The following is a 21,934-nucleotide window of genomic DNA, read 5'->3' as shown; positions in this document are numbered from 1 at the left end:
GTCCCAAAGCATCCTCAGGACTCCATGGACAATAGACATATTAAGATGCTCAGAAAACATCGGTTATATAGCACCTATGGATCCAGCACAAACACAGATGATCAGGGAAAAGTTCTTTCTGAATCTTCAATTAAGTATTGTTTGTTAATATGTCCAAATAGTAAGCCTAGAATTTTGATGAATGAATTCTTTAAAAGCCACAGAATTAAGACTCTTCAAAACTAAAATCAATTAGGCAAGGAGAACAAACAACATGTAATCTGTCACCCCAACTCGATCTCCTGGAAGAGGACACGTCTCTTCACTTTACTGCTGCATTTTTCACATGTGTGTTCTCCTCCTCCCTCAAATAAACTCATTTCTGTGGGGGGTTTTGGAACAGCACAGGATAAGAAAGGAGAAAAAACTTCAGCAGAGCTAAATCTATGGTTTACCTGCTTCAACTGATGCTACGAAGATCCCGGAAAAAGCCCATTTTACGGTAAACCCAAAGTCAAGACTGTTCCCAGGCGTCTGGTTTATGCTGATTCTCATATCACTGAACTGATCCTGAAAACAAACATGAAACGGTGGGATCAAGTGTCCTTGGCATCCACAGGGAGGAAAGTCTATCCTCGAAAGAAGGGAGGCTGCATGCAAGGTACACCTAAATTATTTCATGACCAACCAGAAGCTTCATTCTTTTTTCCTTGGGTTTGGGAAAACCCTAGTTTATGTAAGGATCACTGAGTTTATTCATTGGCTGCTAAAATAAGGGAAACTTTCATAGCCATGGATATTTTTCTTCACAAGAACATGCTACATCAGTTGATTTATATTGATGAAGCCTAGGCTTTTGCCCACCATATAACTGGGTTTTGCAGACCCATTTGTTATGACTCAGTAGTGAAGTGGAAGGAGAAGATGTGGTGTATACACATGTTCACACAGTGAACATATTAATATTAATCAGCCATGGGGAAAGGGGACATCCTGCCATTTGTGACAACATGGATGGACCTCGAGCACATTATGCTAAGTGAGATAAGTCGACAAAGACAAGCATGTAAGATCTCACTTACAGGTGGAATCCAAAAGCCAAACTCATAAAATGGAATAAAGTGGCAGTTACCAGGGGAATGGGGCGGGGTGAGGGGACAAGGGACAAGGCAGATGTTGTTTATAGGTTCACACTTGTAATGAACAGTAAACAAGCTCTAGAGATCAGGGAATAGAAATAATACTTTATTATAATAGAACTTGTTAAGAGACCAGAACTTCCATCCACTAGGAAGAAAGGATAATTATGTCATATGAGAGAATGTTAATTATCACTACGATGGCAACCACACCGCAACATATAAATGTATCAAACTACCATACCGCACGTTTTAAATTTACAGGTTATATTGCAACAAAATGGTATTTTGGAAAATGCAAAAAAAGATTTAAATCATTGATTTTTAAAATGCCAGCATACTTTAAAAATCCACTTTCAATGTTTAACATATTTAGCTGACTAATTTTGAGGGGTTCACAGACACAAAATTCAGCTACTAGATCCCTCATCTAGGCCCGGTACCAGCCCTGAATGGGCATCTGAAATCTGGCAAGGCGGTTTTGCTTGCCCTACTGCTACCTGAAGACTTGGTGGTAAAGGCAGAGCTGCTACATATGCTGCAAAATGCAGAACGAGGTCACCCCTGAGGAAGCACAAGGAAGATACCGAGAGGACCCCTAACTGAGACCCTGGGAGCTCCAAGCCACAGCTCCGTCAGGGGACATCAGCCCACAAGCACAGGATTTCCACCTGCCTCATCACCCGACACGACAATAAATTCTCCGTTTCACAGAATTTTTAAAGCCATTTTCCCCAACAAACATTTTAAGTTTTACAGCATACTTACTATCTTCGTGAAAAATTTAATTATCTCCCATCATTTACATTTTTCTATTCTGGGTAAAACTGCAGACATAAATTTCAGCCTGTGTGTCCCAGACTAGCAGTTCTTGATAATTACTGATCGAAGTGACTTCACTGTTTAAAAAGAAAAATTCCTCCTAAAGCCACTTTAGTTTCTAGAAAAAGGCCTACCACTTCTCCACTTAAACTTGGCAGTTAAACTCAAAATTAAGACCAACTGGGCAATTCCTAAAGCCTTATACTTGGGTTTTTCTACCTCTAAAACAAGTCTGAAATCCAAGTGACTGTACTAAGAAAAAGTGTGCTATTACGGTAAGAGTTTGAAGGAAAACAAAGAGGGCAATGAATAAAGGATCAAGAATCGACTATGTTATATGGACCCAGGCAATAAGAGCTGTAACAATATTCACTTACTGATTTGTTTATCATACACTTATTGTGCATCTATTCTATATAAAACATTTGGGAAACAAAGGTGAATCAGGTATGGTTTCCTCTCTCGAGAAATCATTCCTGACTCTTCAAGAGTGGGTATGGAGTTTAAGAAAAAACATTCGTAGTTAATAATACAGAGGCGTTTTCATCAGAAAGCATGTAAAGCAGCTGAAATATGGGAAGCCAGATGTAAGTAGTGAGAACACGCATTCATAATCAGCTTGATGGATACCAGTCTCCAGAATAAAACTTTGCTATGAATAGAAAAAATTACTGGTTAGTTCCACTCCTTACCCAAAACTACCACACACTTAAATTAGAGATGACTCAGTGAAAATAAGCAATCATTTTCACCACTCTTAGGCCCCCCAAAAATTCTGACCTAAAGCCAGTAAGAGTGCACAATCTACTGCTATATAAGGGCACAGAGACAAATGATGGGTTAGAACCCAAGTCACTAAGTGAGTTTTGTTTTGTTTTTTTTATCTTGAAAAATAAAAGACAGGATGGAGTTTTAACAAATAGTTCCAAACCACAATAAAGAAAACTGTGGGAGATAGGAGTTCCCTTCGTGGTGCAGTGGAAACAAATCCAACTAGGAACCGTGGTTGCGGGTTGGATTCCTGGCCTTGCTCAGTGCCTTAAGGATCCGGCGTTGCAGTGAGCTGCGGTGTAGGTTGCAGATGCAGCCTGGCTCCCACATTGTTGTGGCTGTGGTGTAGGTCAGTAGCTATAGCTCCGATTAGACCCCTAGGCTGGGAACCTCCCTATGCCATGGGTGTGGCCCTGAAAAGACCAAAAAAAAGGGAAAAAAAGAAAACTTTGTGGGAGACAGGAAGCAAACATATCCTTTTCCATCAAACACAGGATAAAAGAGAAGAAGCTTAAGCCTTAGATGGAAGAGTCTCGAAATTGTATTAGACCAGCAGAACTATCCTCCAACAGACCGCTCTTACCTTGGAGATACATCCCCAGTTGAACATAATAAAGGGGCGGATAACCACCTCTCTGAAATAGTTATGAGAGGAAGTCAGCCTTCCTGTGGTAGAGCCTGGCAGCCGGTTCCATGGGTCCTGGGGATGCACCCAGGCGAAGGAGAGAGAATCATGTGAGCATCACATGTCTGTTTCTATCAACAGCCAGGTGGCCTCAGGCATGTTAGAGTCCGGCAGAGAATGCTCTCTCACGATGACATGAATTTATTGCATTTATTAATAGCTGATTTACAACGTTTCTTCAATTTCTGTTGCACAGCAAAGCCACCGATCACACACAGGTCCAATGACATTAATTTTAAAGCTTTGCGTTTTGCAAAACCCTGTTTTCAAAGGAAAACCTTCTGCAGACCCTCCTTCCCGAACCAACACACAGGAAGAATTAAGACAGGTGGTGGCAGTTTTAGGGAAAAGGCCCCAGAGGCCCCACTTGCATGTATGGCCGTCCCCTATGACAGCCCCTCAGGCATCTCTGTGGAATCCTGAGTTCTTGAATTAGATTATCCTTTAGACTTTCTGCAAGTGCATATATCTATAATTACAGTCAAGCATCAACTATGATTCCCGTCAGGATTTCAACTTCCTTCTTTTTCTCTGCCAGATACATGCTATATGAGTATTCTACTCATGGAAAAGGACCCATGCTTTGGAAGATGATACTGTGGGAATTTCCTTTTGAACTGGATGGAACCAGGAATATAAATCATGGGGCAAGGGCAGATCCATGGTTATAGTTGCCTATTCTGGGAAAGAAGGTTATTACCAACATACCAGCATCTCAAATAAAAGTAACTTTCCTCGGAGCTCCCATTATGGCTCAGCAGTTAACGAACCCAACTAGCATCCGGAGGACTCTGGTTCGATCCCTGGCCTTGCTCAGTGGGTTAAGGATCCGGCATTGCTGTGCACTGTGGTGTAGGTTGCAGATGCAGCTGAGATCTGGCCAACTGGACCCCTAGCCTCCATATGCTGCGGGTGTGGCCCTAAAAAAAGACAAAAAAACTTCCCTCAATTTTGGTACAATTTAAACACAAATATACACTTAAAGAGCTGAGATTTTTTTAAACAAAAAAAAACATGGTGAGCTGGCATAGCAATGATCAGATTTATTTTTCTAAGATCTGATGAATTAAGATTCTCCAATCACCACAGATGGGAATTAATGAACAACAGGGTTCATGGAGTTCCTGTAGTGGCTCAGCAGAAATGAATCCGACTAGTAACCATGAGGTTGCAGGTTCGATCCCTGGCCTCGCTCAGTGGGTTAAGGATCCAGCGTTGCCATGAGCTGTGGTGTACGTCACAGACATGGCTTAGATCTTGCCTAGGCCAGTGGCTGCAGCTCCCACTCAACTCCTAGCCTGGGAACTTCCATTATATAGCAGCAAGTCAGACAGTCTCAAACTTTTTTGATTAGATGATTGTGTTCACTTAAGGAAAGCCTACTTAAAATAACACGAAACATAGCTTTGGACCATAAAGTCATGAATAACAGAGTAAATATATAATATTTGATTTTTGTACCCATGGATTTTTTTTTTTTTTTTTTTTTTGGTCTTTTTAGGCCTGCACCTGTAGCATATGAAAGTTCCCAGGTTAGGGGCTGAATCAGAGCTGCAGCTTCTGGGCCTACACCACAGCCATAGCAACCCAGGATCTGAGCCTCATCTGCAACCTACGCCACAGCTCACTGCAACACCAGATCCTTAACCTAGTGAGGGAGGCCAGGGATTGAACTTGCGTCCTTATAGGTACCAGTCGAGTTCCTTACCACTGAGCCACAACAGGAAGTCCCGTACCTATGGATCTTTTGTGTATTTTTTTGGGGGGAGGGGGTCCTTATTGGAATGAGAAGAGAGTGAGTAGCCCTGAAATCATGGCGCTGCTCTGGCCCGGAAGTTACTCTCCTTCACCAAAGAACTTATACTTACCCCCTCCCCTTCTCCAGTATCCATTCCAAAGAAGCAGGTGGTATTTCCAGCTCTACCACTGGACTCGACACATTCCTCAGCTTCTCTCTTACCTACCAAATCCATTTTTGGCCCCCAATCATCAAGCACTACTAATCTCTCTTTTGGGAAACAAGCTTCCAAGACATCCCTTATTCCACTTTCTTTGGCCTTCTTCCTCCATCTCCCCGGCCACCTCACAGTGTCATTAGTGTGTTCCTCTTATTTCTCTTGCCCTTTTGCTGTTGTTCTTCCCTAGTCGTCTCCCCACTTTTTGAACACATGCTTTCCCGAGTAAATTCATGCATGGTCATTGACTACTATCCAAGCCCAACATTATCAAAATTAAATTCATTATTTTTCCCCCACCCCAAACCTGCTCTTCTACCTCTTATTTTTTTTTTTTTTCATATATTGGTCACTATTTAACCAGATGCTCAAGTTAGAAATACCAGGGTTTTTTTCTAGGCTTCTTCCTCCATTCCTCACCTAACTGCTCCCCACCCCACCACCACATAACTGTGCCCCCCACCCCCAACTATGTGCACTTTATAAAGGGCTAGCAAGTCCACAACCCGTAAGTCCATCTTGATCCACCCCATCCTTCCATTTTCCTTCGGGTTCTCATCTTAATTCAGGTCATGGTTTCCCCTCTAAAACGCTGTGGGTCACCTCCTAATTGGCTCTCTTGCCTCCAGCCTTTCACCACCTCCACCTCCGCCCCATCTTCCACGTGGCTGCCAGAACTTTTGTTACAGAAAATGCCAATTATTAATATCACGCTCTGTTTTAAAGCTTGTTGGCAGCTCCTTATTGCCTCCTGGGTAGATTTCAATGTCTGCATTTCAGAATTCGATTCAGTTTTGCTGAGTTTCAATAAACATCTACCTTTCCTCCAAACACTTTTAAGAATGATTTTCTCTTTATGAACCAGAAAATATTTCAGTCCACACTGGCTCTAAAATTCTAAAGACATGGCAAAGTTAAAACAAGTCAACATTGGGTGTTTTAATTAGGTACAAGACAGTTCTCAAAATTAAGCATGTCATATTTCAAAAACGATATGGGTCACAGAAATAGCAATAGTGGCCTAATTAAGCATTTAACTTGCCTGGGGCATGTTACTTAACTCTCAAATCTCAAGTATTTCACAGGTAAAAGTAGGGATGATACCACTTACTCTGCTAGGTTACTGAGAGGATTAAATGAAACATTTAAGGTGCCAAGGCCCATGGTTGATGCCCAGTAATTATCTTCTTTTTCCCACAGACGCAGTGTTACACACAGAAATATATGCTCATCAAGCAGTTTCCAGATCAACGAAATAAAATCCTACTTAACTCTCATAGGCCTCACTCTAAAGCTGGAGTTCCCATTGTGCTTCCATGGGTTAAGAACCCGACATCGCCCATGAGGGTGTGAGTTCGATCCCTGGCCTTGCTCAGTGGGTTAAGGATCCAGCGTTGCCGCAAGCTGCGGCATAGGTCAAACATGCAGCTTGGATCTGGCATTGCTGTGGCTGTGGTGTAGGCAGGCAGCTGCAGCTCAGATTCGACCCCTAGCCTGGGAACTTCCATATGTCGCAAAAGAAAAAATAATAGTAATAAAGCCGACAGAACTGTGATAAAGTAAACCCTGCTACCATTTAACACGGTGCTATCCTAAGCTTGGACTTTAGGGCGCAGACATGTGGAAAAGCGTCCTTCCCTCTACAGGGATTATCCTACTTCTGGGTGCTGCTTTGAAAACCTGGGGCAAAGGTCTTGAAGGGTGGAGCTGGATGGGATGGAGAGCAGAGGGCTCTGACAAAACAGAAACAAATCAAAAACCCTATAGGCAAGACCCATTTGAGGGGAAAAAAACAAAATTTGTGAGGCTGGAGGACTCCAGGAGTCACGTGGTCTGTCCCCTCTTGCCCAGGGTCACCCCCAGAATGGCCCTGGCAGCCCGGATGGGCAAGGGAGGCAGAGAGAAGCAATACCACGAGGGAAGTATGGGGGGAAGGAAAGCAAGAGAAATGAAAGTCCAGATCGACAATGGAGATGAGAAAGAAATGTCTGGGCAGATTTTAAGTGAAGTCATTTCAGTTCCTCCAATAAAGCTTTGCTTCTTTATGCCATTAACTCCCTTCCAACCACAATTCTGTGACAGGCTCCCAGCCCATCTCTGCCCCCAGATTTTACTTCCTTAACACAATTCTATACAACACCATAGTGCTTACACTCCTAAAACACCCCTTTATCTTAAAATTCCCACATTAAAGAACCTATAAGGACCTAGATTATCTGCTGGACCAAGTTCCTTTTTCAGTCTAGTAACCAAGGCCTTGAATATAATTCAGGTCAGTAAATACTTAAGTGCCAACTCCAGGTAAAGGCTATGGCAGGGGTCGGGGGGTATAAAAAATACCAGTGAGGGAGAGGACTTCCTGTCATGGCTCAGCAGAAACAAATCTGACTAGTATCCATAAGGACGCAGGTTCGATCCCTGGCCTCGCTCAGTAGGTTAAGGATCCGGCATTACCATGAGCTGTGGTGCAGGTCGCAGAGGCAGCTCAGATCCTGCATTGCTGTGGCTCTGGCATAGGCCGGCAGCTGCAGCTCTGATTTCGATCCCTGGCCTGGGAACCTCCATATGCTGCGGATGCAGCCTCCCCAAAAAAAAACCAGTGAGGGAGAAATGAACATATGGAACAAGGAAGAATTCAGTGAATGAAATTTTCAAGGGTAAAAAATTGAATCCCAATAGGAGGGAGGAGAAACCTTGGTTCCCAAAGGAAGTGACCCTCCTGGGCTTTGAAAAGGAAGCCGTCAAACTACAGAGGAGGGTGACATGAACATTTTAAAAAGAGGGCAACAATAAGAGCAAATACATATATGAAGTGTTCATGAAAGTATATAATATGTTCCAGAAGGAGCAGGCAGTCTTGTGTGACTAAACATCACCCACTTCCCCTCTCTCACAGCACCGAGTGGTGTAGACAACCTGGAGTCAGACTGCCCAAGTTCAAACTCTGACTTCACCAATCGGTACCCTGCGTGGCCTTGGACAGGCCACGTGAACACTCCCTGCCTCGATCCCACAGCTAGGAAACAGCAATAAAAGGGTCACTATGAGAATTAAATGAAATAATGCCTGTGAGGCCTGGTTGGCCCGGCCAGCACTCAATAAACATTAGCTGTTGCGGCACCACAAAGCTGCTTGGGACCAGTCGTGAGGGACCTGAGTGTGTTGAACTTCACCGAATAGACCACCGTGTGCCCCTGGGGGTGTGGAGGCAGAGAAATCGCTGAGTCCAGCCCGGCATCATTTCATTTCATGCAAATGAAACTGGTGTCTGCCTTGTGTAGAAAGCTCTGGATGGGTGCTGGGTGCCGAGAGTGCCGATTTACAAAGCGTTTGCACAGGGATGGGAACGGGCCGGAAGTAGGGGGGCGGAAGCAGGGATAGAAAAGGGGTAACCGCATCCAGGGAGGTCCTGCAGGAAGAAGTGAAAGGACATTCCCAGCACAAGGGTGAGGTAAAGAGGGGGCCTGAAGAACTCTCTTACAAAGCTACCAAGACACTACCTGAAGCTAATATAATATTGTGGGTCAACTAAGCCTCAATTATAAGAGAACGACATCTAGCTGTTGAGCTACACAGCGTTTTTCGTATTTCCGGTCTCTGAACCAATAGAATTTGAGAGTTTGGGGGAGTGTTGCACACGCCATTGCCGTACTGATCATGGGCTGTTCTGTGCACGCTCAGCCTTTTCCCAGCCAGTGAGCTCCTGTTAAGTGACAAGGGCAGGGTGATGCTGCTGCACGAGCAACCTTCCTTGACCTGCAGAAGTGGTCCCACCACGCATCTCAGGGACAGGCGCGTCACTGGATGCTATCCACATCTGTTCAAGAATTCCAGCTGCTCCACCTAGGAAGCCAAGCCTAATTTCGCCTGGTCCCATTCCATTTCAAGTCGGGTGATTGGTGAGCATAAATCCATTAATGATGAGAGCTGAAACCACGCCTTGTTAACTCAGGATCCTCTGAATTGCTCTAACCTGGAACAAATCCCCACCCACCCTTAGCCTCTTTTTCTTAATCCACGGATGCAGCTAGCCAGCTGCCACCCTGAGGGAGTTACCACCACAGAGCACACAGTACATTAATCAGGCTGTTTCATGGGATGTGCTAGTTAAAAAGGTGAAGGCAAACAGGTAAGCCCATAAAACAAAAGAGGCCTTGCTTCTCTTTTAATTTTTCATCTGCTGGAACCTCATGTTCCCCAAGTACAACAGAGGCTATTGTTCTCATCCACTGAGACTTATGAGGCTAATCATATATTTCTAATTCTTTAAAGTTGAAGTTTAAAAAAAAAAATAATTTACAACGAATGATTTCAGCAACCTGAAGAAATTGTTTTTAGGTATGTTTGTAAATATGCATAGGAAAGCTGAAAGAAATAAACCTAACTGTTAAAGAATCTCTCTAAATGAGAGGGTCACCAAGTGATTTTTACTGTGTATGTTTTCCTGCATGTCCAAATTTTCTCAGGCACAGAGTATTTTATAATCACAAAGGAAAAAGCTTACTCTAAACTTGTAAAGCTTTCCCGTACTAATAAAAACCAGTTACACAAAGATGTGTTATATCGTATTTCACATAAAGGTATTTCACTACCATAACCTAGGCCAAGTTACATACTTGATGTTGTGCCTTGGGAAAAAAAAAAATACACTCTAGTAGGGTACCAGAGAATGTTAAACTAAGTCACAGGATCACAAAAGCAACTTCATGCTAAGGGGTTCATACAGCTATCCAACTGCTTAATGAAGATTTTTTTCTAAAAGAAAAGCTTTCTTTCTAGTCTCTCAACAACCAACAACCCTGTGGCCTACACATAAAACACAATAAATGGACTTTCATTACCTAATAATTCTTTGAAAGTCATCTACGGGATTTTAAGTAGGAAAAACTACAAATGCCCCCAGTCATCCTTCATGTGATAGGATATTTTGTTTGGACTCAAAATGTTAAGGAACACAATTGCCATACTGTAACCAAGCCTCAATATGCCCCTAAAAGGCAAGGAAAGGTACAAAATTCTAGGCTTTCCAAAGTACAAAGGAACATTAAAAGTCTCTAGAAGTCTTCACATGGTAGAGAAACAAATTTGTTGTCTCTAAAAGCCAGCCCTTCTCATGTGTACCAGTTTCTCCTTGTGGTCAGTTCTCTCTTCCCTAAGAAGCGGCTTTTATTACCCATTTACCTATTAGACCTGCATCTAAAACCTACTGAGTGACACCTGAACCCCGACTGCTGAGCACTAGCAGCGCAAGACAACAGCTGATGAAACGGAAGTAGAGAGAAAACCCAGCCAGATCCCAAAAGAGACTGGTCCCAAAAGTCTCCGTACCCCCATATCAAACAGGGGTCAGAGGAGAACTACTTTCTCCAAGATCTCATGATGCTATACAGCAGATATCGATGCAACGCTGTAAATCAACTATATTCTTAATTTAAAAAAATAATTTTTAATGAATAAAATTAAAGCAGTATCATTTTCTACATTATCAGCCCAGACTGTAATGCCTAGTGGTTAGAAATATGGTTTCCAGATTTAAATACTTAGGTTTCAGAGCAACAGGTGATAAAAATCCTTCCCAGACTCACCTGAGATCTTGAGACCTCTGTCTGTGGTGAGTGTCTCCCTTCTCCAAGCTCAGACGTTAAATCTGGGCTAGACATTGAAGATAGCGTGTCTTTGGAAGTGGTGGCCTGGTCCTGAGAAGGAGCTGAGAAGGGGGGTGTAGGGGAGGGCCAGCTCAGCCCACTCTCTAGGGATGTTGCTGCCTCTCTTTTGCTGGATAGGCTGGACGCAAGCTGGCTCTTGTCAGGTTTTTGCACAGAGGTGCTGACCGAACTGTTTTGGGTTCTCTTAACGCTGTCCCCGTCTCCATTATACTTCCAAGCGTCATCCATCTAAATAAGGAAACATCATTTTAAACTTGGTGTCCTGTTAGATTTCTGTTAGAAAGTGTACACATTATAGGAATATTTTAAAGTTAATCAAGTAACATATACCTCCCACAGCAAAGTAGTTACTACTTACTTAGGGCTTGGAGGGTGCTTTTTTTTCCCACACTAGCAGATAGGCACATATGAAGTGGGAGTAGTACATGTTTTTACAAAAGTGTCTATATTATAAACAGACCTTTGAAACTTGCCACATCATGCCAGGTCAGTAGATCAAAATCTACACTAAATTCAGTTGCGTCCTTCACAGTATGGCTATCTATAATTTATTCATTTGATATGCATTTGATGTTGTTTAAAGTTTGACAAAAATATTGTACATATCTTTATAACCAGAAAGTTGATTTCCTTTTTTTTTTTTTTTTTTTTTTTGCTTTTTAGGTCCACACCTGAAGCATATGGAGATTCCCAGCCTAGAGGTCTAATCGGAGCTACAGCTGCCAACCACAGCCACAGCAAAGCCAGATCCTAGCTGCATCTGAGAACTACACCGCAGCTCACAGCAACACCGGATCCTCAACCCACTGAGCAAGGCTAGGGATTGAACCTGTGACCCCATGGTTACTAGTCGGATGTGTTTCCACTGAGCCACAATGGAAACTCCCAGAAAATTGATTTTTATAGCACAGATTACCCAAAAGTAGACTTGCTGAACCAAAGAATATTTTATATATATATACTTATACCTTTAAAAAAATGAAGCAATGCACTCCCTAAAGTAATATCTACGAATGTCTGCGTCTGTACATCCTTGGCAACACTAGAAACTGTGAATGTTTTAAATCTTTGTCAATCTGATGGGTGAAAAGTTGGACACCTCATTCTTGCTCTAATAAGAAAGAACATGCTTCTATGTGCTTTATTTTACCAGCCATTTAAATTCCCTCTCCCTTGAACTGGCTCTTTATTTCTATCCACTTTTCTATTGCTTATCTTTTCCTTACCAATTATAAATTAAGGAGCATTTTAAATCTTAGAGATATTAACCCTACAAATAAAATACATTTTACTAAGATTTTTCAGAGGCTATATAAATTGTTTTTTGACTACATTAATGGTGTCTTTCATATAAATTTAATTTTATGTTCCCAAATATGTCTGCATTTATTTAATACAATGGTCAGGAGGTTTTTCTGGCTAGTTTAGGGAAGCTTCCCTCACTTTGAATTTTTTTAAGCAAATTTTTTTCTCTTTTAGATTTTTAGGATTCTACATTGGCAGAGGTAAAAGGAATTTAAACACCGATGTTCTCAAGATAATATTCCTTCCTTTTATACAATTCAAATAGATACTCTCACTTTCAGGTATGTGGTACTGCCTCATTCTCAGCGCAAATGATTCTATATTCTTTAACATCCTAATAAAAATATATATTTTTGAACCATGAGATATGCCATAATAACTACATTCAAATATATGAAGTTCTAATGATGTAGGAAATCAGAAAAAAAAAATGCACATAATCACCTGAAAATATTTAGGTTAAACCACACGCAGTTGCTTGTTTTGTAGGTCAAAAAGAACTAGCCATCGGCAACTTCATGTAGTACAACCTAATACTTTATAAAAGATACATTTGAGAAAAATGACACAAAAAATAAATGTACTGCCTTTGAATGTAGCTTATTTTTTCGCATGTAGCAGCTCCACTTTCACTGAATTTAAAGCTTCATCAGTTCCGCATCGGTGCTATATTTTCAGCATTAAATGTCTAGTGAATATAAACTGCAGAAAATAAACTGGTTGTGTCTACGAGTTACGTACATTTTACACATCGAGTATCTACAATTCAAACCTCTGCCCAAGTTCAGGGGTATTTCGCTCTGGAGAACAGAGTAAGGGAACTGGGAACTCAGTTACCGTGTAGGATCTCGGGAGGGATGAGATTCCCCTTGACTGTGAGCCAAAAGGTCTTGGTGTGACCACAGATGTTAACCTGGCCGTATCAGTTTTCTGGTAACTTCTGGGGAGAGAAGCTGAAACTGCAACAGACTCCATTTGTGTATTCAGTGAATGCTGAGAAGACAAAGAGGCTGGGCGTTGTTCCTCCATAGGGCTTTTAGAAGGAAGCTGAGTTTCATCTCTGAGAGGAGCTTTCCTGTTTGCAAAAGCTGTGGAATTCTGCTTAGGCATGTCGGAAGGGTAAGTTGTTCCCGGCTCCTCTGCTCCCTCACTCTGGGAACTTGCTTCTGACATCATCAGTGTCGAGGGAAGCTTTTCTTCATTCAATCCATCATCAGAAGAATACAGCCTCCTATTCAATGTAACCGTAGATGTCTGATTTGGGGATTCCCTGAGCAGAAAGAAACACCATATCCACAAAGTTACACATCTGACACACAGAGGTAGAGAGACAGATGTATTCTCGTCATTAACATAAAAGAACGAATGGGAATAAAAAGACTTCTAAATAATAATGCAGTATTAACAGCATTTGAAAAGAAATACAAGTCAATTGTTTAATGCCACACTGAGTAAGATTAAGAGCTTGACTTTTTTCCTAAAGAAACTTAAAAAAAAAAAAAATCCTGAAGTATTTGAAATTGTAAAGGGATTTTAATAAGAAAATGTTAATAGAGGATTAGTCAAAGTTTCATCCGCAAGTTTATAACTCTTCCAAAATTATCGCACCACGAATATAACTAATTGACAACCAATTTTAACTATCCAAAGGTGTGGATTTCTTAACAGGGTTGAGAGTTTTTCTATAACAATTTATATTAGTTTAATAAAAACAGAAGATCACAAAAGACTCAGACTTGGTTGGTATATGATTTCGTACAGCTTGATGGAATTTGCATGTACAATGATTGCAGATTAAAAGTCACCATTCATATTCGCAGAGAGGTTGATGAAACAGTCTCTTGGCCACCATTTAGTAAGGAGCACCTTTTAAGCCAACTGCATTGCATTTAAGTGAATGAAACTTTCTTTACCATTGGCTTCTAGGGCACAAAGGAGCTTTGTTTAATTTCACCTGACAGCACATTTCCTTTTTGACATTATCCTTAAAGCATATTTGCCTTCTCCCTGACCTGTAAGTATCTCAAGGTTTCACACATCAACTGCTCTGCAGGCAACTTTAAATTGGACCTTTCTCTGCTTATGCTGCAATGCAAAAAATAAAACCTCACACTGATGTTTATAGAGCTTTCCTTTAAAAATATGATTTTAATTGTACCATGAAAAATAATTTTTTAGACCTTAAACAATTCAGTTAAGAGTGGAAGCTGGTTTTATTCAACCTTTCTATTCCTATATCTATTTTAAAAGGAGAAGAAGTTGTTTATTTTCTGCAAAATACAGCCCAAGCCAGCCAATTCTGCACGTGAATGTACAATGTGAAATGAAGAAATAATGTACATCGAATTTTAAGTATTCATTTCTTTCCTTAATCCAAGTCACTACATAACTACAGCAATACTTTGCTTTTTCACTGCAGAGCAAAATACTCAAAGTTTCGTATGTACTTGATGACAGTTTAAGACTGATACACACAAATATCTCATACGCTTACACAAAATATGCTTCCAACACTGGTCTTTCCAACCGTGAGATGCATTCAGCCTCATTACCTGTCCTGCAGCATTTCATTAAATGTCTTAGATCTTCTCTCCGACTTCTCAAGAGCCTGCTTCTCAATCTCTTCCCTCTCTTCCTTTTTCTTTTGCAGATCTGAAGTGTAGCTTTTTCGACGATCTTTCCATTTTGCAAGGTCCTGTCAGAAGAAAATCACATCAGCACAGGCACACCTGAATTTCTACACACCCTCTCCAGCAGCGAGAGCGCGCCAGAGGATCCGATTACGTCGCTGAAACTATTCCCTCCAACTTGATGCCAAGGTGCCCTAATTTTGCTTTTTATAGCCAGCGTTTCTGTACCAAGCCTTTATCTCACGCTTCTAAAAACCCTGACCTAGTAAGATAGACCCCATTTTTTGTTTTCCCAGAAAGTGCCTGCCTCGTTGCCCATTTCACAAAGAATGCTAAATGCTTGTAATTAGAAGCCAGGTCACAAAGAGCAGGAACTGTTTCAAATTTATTTCCATCTCACTCCAATAATCTGGCTCTGAGGTGAAATGACACGTCTCACTAGTCAAACTGGGACAGAAACACGGTTGTAAAATGGCTACGCGGAGAGGCACACATTTAACAAATACTGAGTTCAATCCCGGCTTTGAGGCAAAGGGACCACAAACACACAGATGAAGTAGATGGGCTTCCCTTTAATGAATGCTCAGGCTGGAGGGGAAAGCGTGACGGGAAAATCAAAGTCAACAAAGAGGAGTGCCCATCGTGGCCCAGTGGTTAACGAACCCAGCTAGCATCCATCCACGAGGATGCCGGTTCGATCCCTGGCCTTGCTCAGTGGGTTAAGGATCTGGCGTTGCCATGAGCTGTGGTGTAGGTTGCAGACCTCAGCGCGCTCAGATCCCATGTTGCTGTGGCTGAGGTGTAGGCTGGCGGCCACAGCTCTGATTTGACCCCTGGCCTGGGAACCTCCATATGCCGTGGGTGTGGCCCTAAAAGAAAAAAAAAAAAAAAAAGAGTCAACAATGAGTGTGAATGGAAGGCATGAGAGAATGGAGGTCCTACAGAGAGAGTGATTAATGCTACCCCAGGCAGGGGAGGCTCAGGTCAGGAAAGGCTTTAATGGGGAAGCAGCCTCAAGTGTGTGATTTTAAAGAGGGCCAACTCCCCCTAAGGACAGGAAAATAAGGAAGATCACACAGGAACACCTGGACAGCTATTTCCCATACACCCAGGAACTTGAGTCTCACCTAGCTGAGTGACCCCAAGACATCCTAATTCTCCTTTAAAATTGGTCCTAGCACCCTGAGCTGGTTATGACACCCAGGGGATTAAGACAGTATGGATGGCACCAACTTTTCTGTATCAGCAAAACAAGAGAAATTTCATGCTAAGAATTGCCAGTGGTACCTCACTGTAGGTTTGCTTTGAATTTCTCTAATAATTAGTGATGTTGAACATTTTTTTCATGTGCCTCTTGGCCATTGGTATGTCTTCTTCAGAGAAATGTCTATTTTTCAATTGGGCTATTTGTTTTTTTGCTGTTGAGTTGTGTGAATTGTTTGCATATTTGGAATTTACACCCGTCAGAATGGCCATCAGTAGTAAGTCTACAAATAACAAATGCCGCAGAGGGTGTGGAGAAAAGGGAACCCTCCTGCACTGCTGGTGGGAATGTAAATTGGTACAACCACTATGGAAAGCAGTATGGAGATACCTCAGAAAACTAAAAATAGAATTACCGTATGATCTAGCAATCCCATTCCTAGGCATATATCCGGACAAAACTTACATTGAAAAAGATACATCCACCTTTATGTTCACTGCAGCACTCTCCACAATAGCCGAGACATGGAAACAACCTAAATGTCCATTGACAGATGAATGGATTAAGAAGATGCGGTACATATGTACAATGGAATACTTCTCAGCCATTAAAAAGAACAAAATAATGCCATTTGCAGCAACATGGATGGAACTAGAGACTCTCATACTAAATGAACTAAGTCAGAAAGAGAAAGACAAATACCATATGATATCACTCATATCTGGAATCCAGTATAAGGCACAAATGACCTTATCTACAGAAAAGAAACAAACTCATGGACTTGAAGAACAGACTTGTGGTTGCCAAGGGGTCGGAGGAGAGAGTGTTAGCAGATGGGAGTTTGGGGTTAGTAGATGCAAATGACAGTATTTGGAGGGGATAAGCAATGAGATCCTGCTGCATAGCACAGGGAACTATATCTAGTCACTTGTGATGGAACATGATGGAGGATAATGCGAGAAACAGAATGTATATATAACTGGGTCACTCTACTGTACAGCAGAAATTGACAGAACATTGCGAATCAACTATAATTGAAAAAAATAAATGAAGGAAGGAAAAAAAAAAAAAAGAACTGCTAGTGGCACTGCAGCCCAAACAGAAGCCATTTGAGGTCTCAGACTAAAGTAACCTCACCCCCAAGGCACATAAAGTAGGTTTGGTTTATACCCCTTGGGAGCAGATAGGGCCTTTTCTGCTTAAAAACAAACAAACAAACAAACAAAACCTGCCTGAAACCAATGTGAACTATTTCCATAAAGAACAAAAGCAGTGCACATCAGTCCTATAGGATAAGCAGCATGAACTTTCATCTGACTTAACCTCATGGATAACCCCACAATACCTCTTATTTTCATATCCAGGCGGCATGCATTTTGGCAAACTGACATTAAATTCCTGTTTCTTGACAATTACATTGAGTTCCCAAGTAAAAGAAGCCCTGGAATTCAGAATCATAACCCAGGTCGGGGGTCGGGGGATCATCTTCATTTCTTGGTCTTTAATTGCTTTGAAAATTAATTTTGTTCACGCTACCACTCAATTCTCTTCCCATAAAGTAGTCCTCAGACTGCTTTGGGTCTACTCTGTACAGTGTGTCTATTGTATTTCTTTACACTCCCTTGGTTTATAACAATTAACCCTTTTTGTAAAAGGCAGCTATGCTTCCTTCCGCCAGGGACGAAAGATTAATTCTTTATCCAAATAAACATCTGGCCATATGTCAGCTCTGTGAAAACACCTAATGTTGATTCATACTAGATAGATAACTGCTTCAGTGTTTCAACCCAAATATTGCTGAGTTATAGTTCACATTTCTCTCCAACCCTCCTCTATTGACTCTAAGAGCCCTTTCATCTCCCCCTGCTCATGCCCACACTCTGTGCTGGACCTCTGCTCCCCTGTTCCCCCTAAACCTTGAGCAATGTCTTTCCTTTGACAAGCATAACATTCCTATCCCAAATTCAACCACCAAAGCGAGCAGACAACTCACTTAAACTGCAAGGAAGCAGTTTCTCATTTTTGAGAGCGCACAGAAAATATGAGAAAAGAAAACATCCTCTGTTTTTCACCTTGGCCTTGAAGATATGCAACAGTAATAGACCAAAAAGGTTTGCAAATCTTTTGCAAAGGAAGGTGATCCCATTTTCTACAGACCTGAAATCTGGAATAGCAAGGAAAATCATCCCTGGAGTATACCGACCTTCTTTTAAGAGAGGTAAGGAAGAGGAGTTCCCGTTGCGGCTTAGTGGTTAATGGACCCAATTAGTATCCATGAGGATACGGGTTTGATCCCTGGCCTTGCTCAGTGGGTTAAGGATCGGGCGTTGCCATGAGCTGTGGTGTAGCCGCAGACATAGCTCGGATCCTGCGCTGCTGTGGCTGTGGTGTGGGCCAGCAGCTTTAGCTTCAATTTGACCTCTAGGCTGGGAACCTCCATAGGCTGTAGGTGTGGCCCTAAAAAAAAGACCAAAAAAAAAAAAAAGAGAGAGAGAGAGAGAGGTAAGGAAGAGTCACACAAATACATCCTCCCTGCCTCCCCATCTCCCAGTACAGAGAATACTCACATCTTGCCATTTCTGATCTTGTTCTTTTAATTGTGACTTGATTTTCTGCATCTCCTCATAACGCAGCTGACGCAAGTTCTGAACATCCTCGGCGCTGACATCGCTCAGGGACTTGCTCCTGCGACAAAAATACCCGCGGTAACCAAGGTTCATGTGACCAGATTTAAGGTTAAAACTGGAAGGTTGGGCTTATATTTGGAAATTCCATCTAAATTGCTGCGGTACGACCTCGATGCTTTCGTGATACACGTCACAGAAAAAGAGCACTCCCGAGATAAATGGGGTTTTTCCAACACGTGGAAACAAGAGCCTAGCACGCAAGACGGGTGTGAATTCTTTCACAGAATGGCTACATGAACCCTGAACAAGTCTGAAAAAATAATCCAGTGCTCATATTTAGAGTGAAATGCATGAAAAGATAACTTGAGTCCCTAGAAACGCCTGTCTTTGTTTTTCTGTCTCCCCCAGAGGTAATCTTTTAAGGTTTGGCCGCCTTTTCTGAGCACTTATTAAATAATTTAACGATCACCTGATATTTTCTCCTCAAGTTCAATACCTTGAATAAAAGTGCGGCTGCTTCTCAAGGATTCTGTAAGATCTGCCGGACCTCGACACAGGGCTTGGCTTCAGAGGACCACAGGCGGTTTCTAATAGTTATAATATAACCTCTATCCCAGTTCTCTCTTATTAAGGCAGCTTCCATCCATATGTGCCCCCTGCCATGACGATGTCCTGGTTAGGTCTCAAAGAGCTCCAGCTAGAGCAGTTTGAGCAGAGTAGGGTGCTAGACAGGAGGCATGCATGCAGTCAACACGCACATACAAGGGCGAGGTGAGCTACACCGGCGAAGAGGAGACTGAGGGGAGCCTCAGGTGAGCTACACCGGCGAAGAGGAGACTGAGGGGAGCCTCCTGGAAAGTGAGGAGTCAGATCTGAATGTTGAGGCGCAGGCAGGGGTGCGAGAAGAAGAGACGTGGAGCTTTCGAATGCAGGGTGCCCAAAACGCTCTTTCCTCCCAACCTTTTGGGATGCACTTCTGCCTTTATCGCGTGGTAACTGACGCCCCCTTTAGTTATTTCAGTAACTCCACATCTCCTTCCTGGGCCCCTAAATTTTGCCTTCCCCAAGATTTTGCCAAAACCACATTTTTTAATAACATACTTGCCTTTGGCTAGCTCAGGAATTCAATTACAGTCTTTATGCAAATGACACCCAAATCCACAGCCTAAGACCAGTCTGACTCAATTCCATGTGCTTGTTAAATAAACATCTCTGCACGGAGAGCCCCTAGGCACCTCCGTTGTAAAAGGATCAATGGAAATCATATCCAGCAAGAATTCTGTAAATGGCAACTCGCTAATTGAGTGAGTTGATGTAGCCAAACTCAATTTGGTCTCCAAACCCGCTTTTTCTCTCGTGAATGACGTGACCTGCCCTCCCATCATCCACATTTGAAACCAAAGAACCATTTTTCACCTCTGTCTGTCCCTTCTCCCTATGTTCAATTTGTTACCAAGGCCTCTTATTCAGTGTCTTTTTCTTTCCATTTCTGTTGCCAACACCCTAGATCAGGGCTCAGTCAACCCTCACGTAGGCTTTTTAAAAAGCTTCTTAAATTATCACCCAGTCTCTAGGTCCAGCGAAAGTCTTTCCTGAACTCTTCTCTCCAACTTAAGAGCCCTCCACCAGAATATATGCCTCGTTAAATGCCACTCATTCCTCAGGGACCCCACTAGACCCCAGAAGGTTCTCCATGGAAGTCTAATGGGCAAGTCACACTGAACTTATCAGACCAAAAACATGATCGTTCACCCCCACAACCTGCTCATCTCCCATCCTCCTCATCTCAGTGAAAGTCAACTCTATCCTCCCAAATTATAGGCCCCAAATCTTAGATTCATCCCAGAGTCCTCATGCTCTCATACATCATAACCGATCCCATCAGGAAATCCTCTTCCTCCACCTGCTAAAGACATCCAGGTGGCAACCACTTCTCACCACTTCTACCTGGATCCAAGCCATCCTCTCCTACCTCCTGCCTGGATTATGACAATCATCAGTCCCCTGGCTTCCACCTCTTCCTGCCCAACAGTGTGTTCTCAGCACGGCAGCCAGAAGGATCTTTCTGAAATAGCACTCAGGTCTCGGGCTGCCTCCACTCAGCACCCACCAGTTTCTTTCCATCTCACCTGAGTTAAAAGCAGCTTCTTCCAGTTCCTGTCATGGCTCAGTGGTTAATGAATCCGACTAGGAACCATGAGGTTGCGGGTTTGATCCCTGGCCTCACTCAATGGGTTAAGGATCCAGCGTTGCCATGAGCTGTGGTGTAGGTTGCAGACGCAGCTCGGATCCCGCATTGCTGTGGCTCTGACCTTAGGCCGGTGGCTACAGCTCTGATTCGACCCCTAGCCTGGGAACCTCCATATGCTGCAGGAGCAGCCCAAGAAATGGCAAAAAGACAAAAAAAAAAACCAGGTTCTTCCAAGACCTACAAGGTGCCATAATACCTGGCGCCTTGCTCATTTCCACACTTGTCCTCCACCGAGCTCCCCTTCACACACTCTGTTCCAGTCACCTGCTTTAACTGCTCAGGCCCAGCCTCTTGCTTCTCTCCCTGCTCTGCAATCTGCCTGGAGTGCTCATCACCCAGATACCCACAGGGCTTCTCTCTTACCTCCCATTAGCTGCTTAAATGTTACCTCGGGGTTTCCCTCCCTGACCGCCCTACAAGAAGAGCTAATGACCTTCTCCCCCAACGCACATCATCCCTCTTTTGCTCCAAGTCGTTTGTCACCATCTGAAGTGTATGTTTATTTACACATCACCTGCCTTGCCCTGGGAGATTATAAAGCAGGAATTCCATCTGATTCCTTTGCTGCTACATCACTTGTGCCTAAAAGAGTGCCCAGTCCCTGGCAGGTGTTCGTAAATGTCCTAATGATCTAAATAATATCCTCTTGCTTTGATAAAGTCTTCCTCCAAAAAGTGACGCTTTAGCTATTACCTTTCACATAGTTATAACACTCAGCGTTAGGTCGTATGTAACATGTACACGTTCAGCTTCCCTCCCTCAGAGAGGAAAACACATTAACATAGCACAAGGCAAGCAGGACACACTCACTTAAATCTGTGGTAAGAATGAGGTGTGTTGTGTGTGTGTGTATGTGTGTGCTCAGCTGCACACTGCAGCATGTGCAAGTTCCTGGGCCAG

General features: G+C 42.7%; 1 protein-coding gene across 50 annotated transcripts in view; it reads right to left on the bottom strand.

Moving 5' to 3' along the window:
- The window catches only part of LMO7 (LIM domain 7), a 222,374-nt gene that overhangs the window by 25,434 nt on the left and 175,006 nt on the right, over window positions 1-21,934 (bottom strand). For all 50 annotated transcript variants that reach the window (XR_002336692.1, XR_002336693.1, XM_021065678.1 and 47 more), the window contains 5 exons: window positions 18,724-18,841; window positions 14,875-15,017; window positions 13,160-13,592; window positions 10,937-11,245; window positions 435-549 (listed from right to left, as the gene is read on the bottom strand). Coding sequence is in view for 48 of the 50 variants with exons in the window: in XM_021065678.1 (XP_020921337.1) it covers window positions 435-549; window positions 10,937-11,245; window positions 13,160-13,592; window positions 14,875-15,017; window positions 18,724-18,841 (1,118 nt within the window). In the remaining 2 variants the exon portion in view is untranslated. The remainder of the gene's footprint in view (window positions 1-434; window positions 550-10,936; window positions 11,246-13,159; window positions 13,593-14,874; window positions 15,018-18,723; window positions 18,842-21,934) is intronic.

The sequence above is a fragment of the Sus scrofa genome, chromosome 11, assembly GCF_000003025.6.
Source record: "Sus scrofa isolate TJ Tabasco breed Duroc chromosome 11, Sscrofa11.1, whole genome shotgun sequence".
Taxonomy (NCBI): Eukaryota; Metazoa; Chordata; class Mammalia; order Artiodactyla; family Suidae; genus Sus; species Sus scrofa.
Note: the sequence above shows the minus strand (reverse complement) of the source record. Positions and strands in the feature narration are given on the sequence as shown.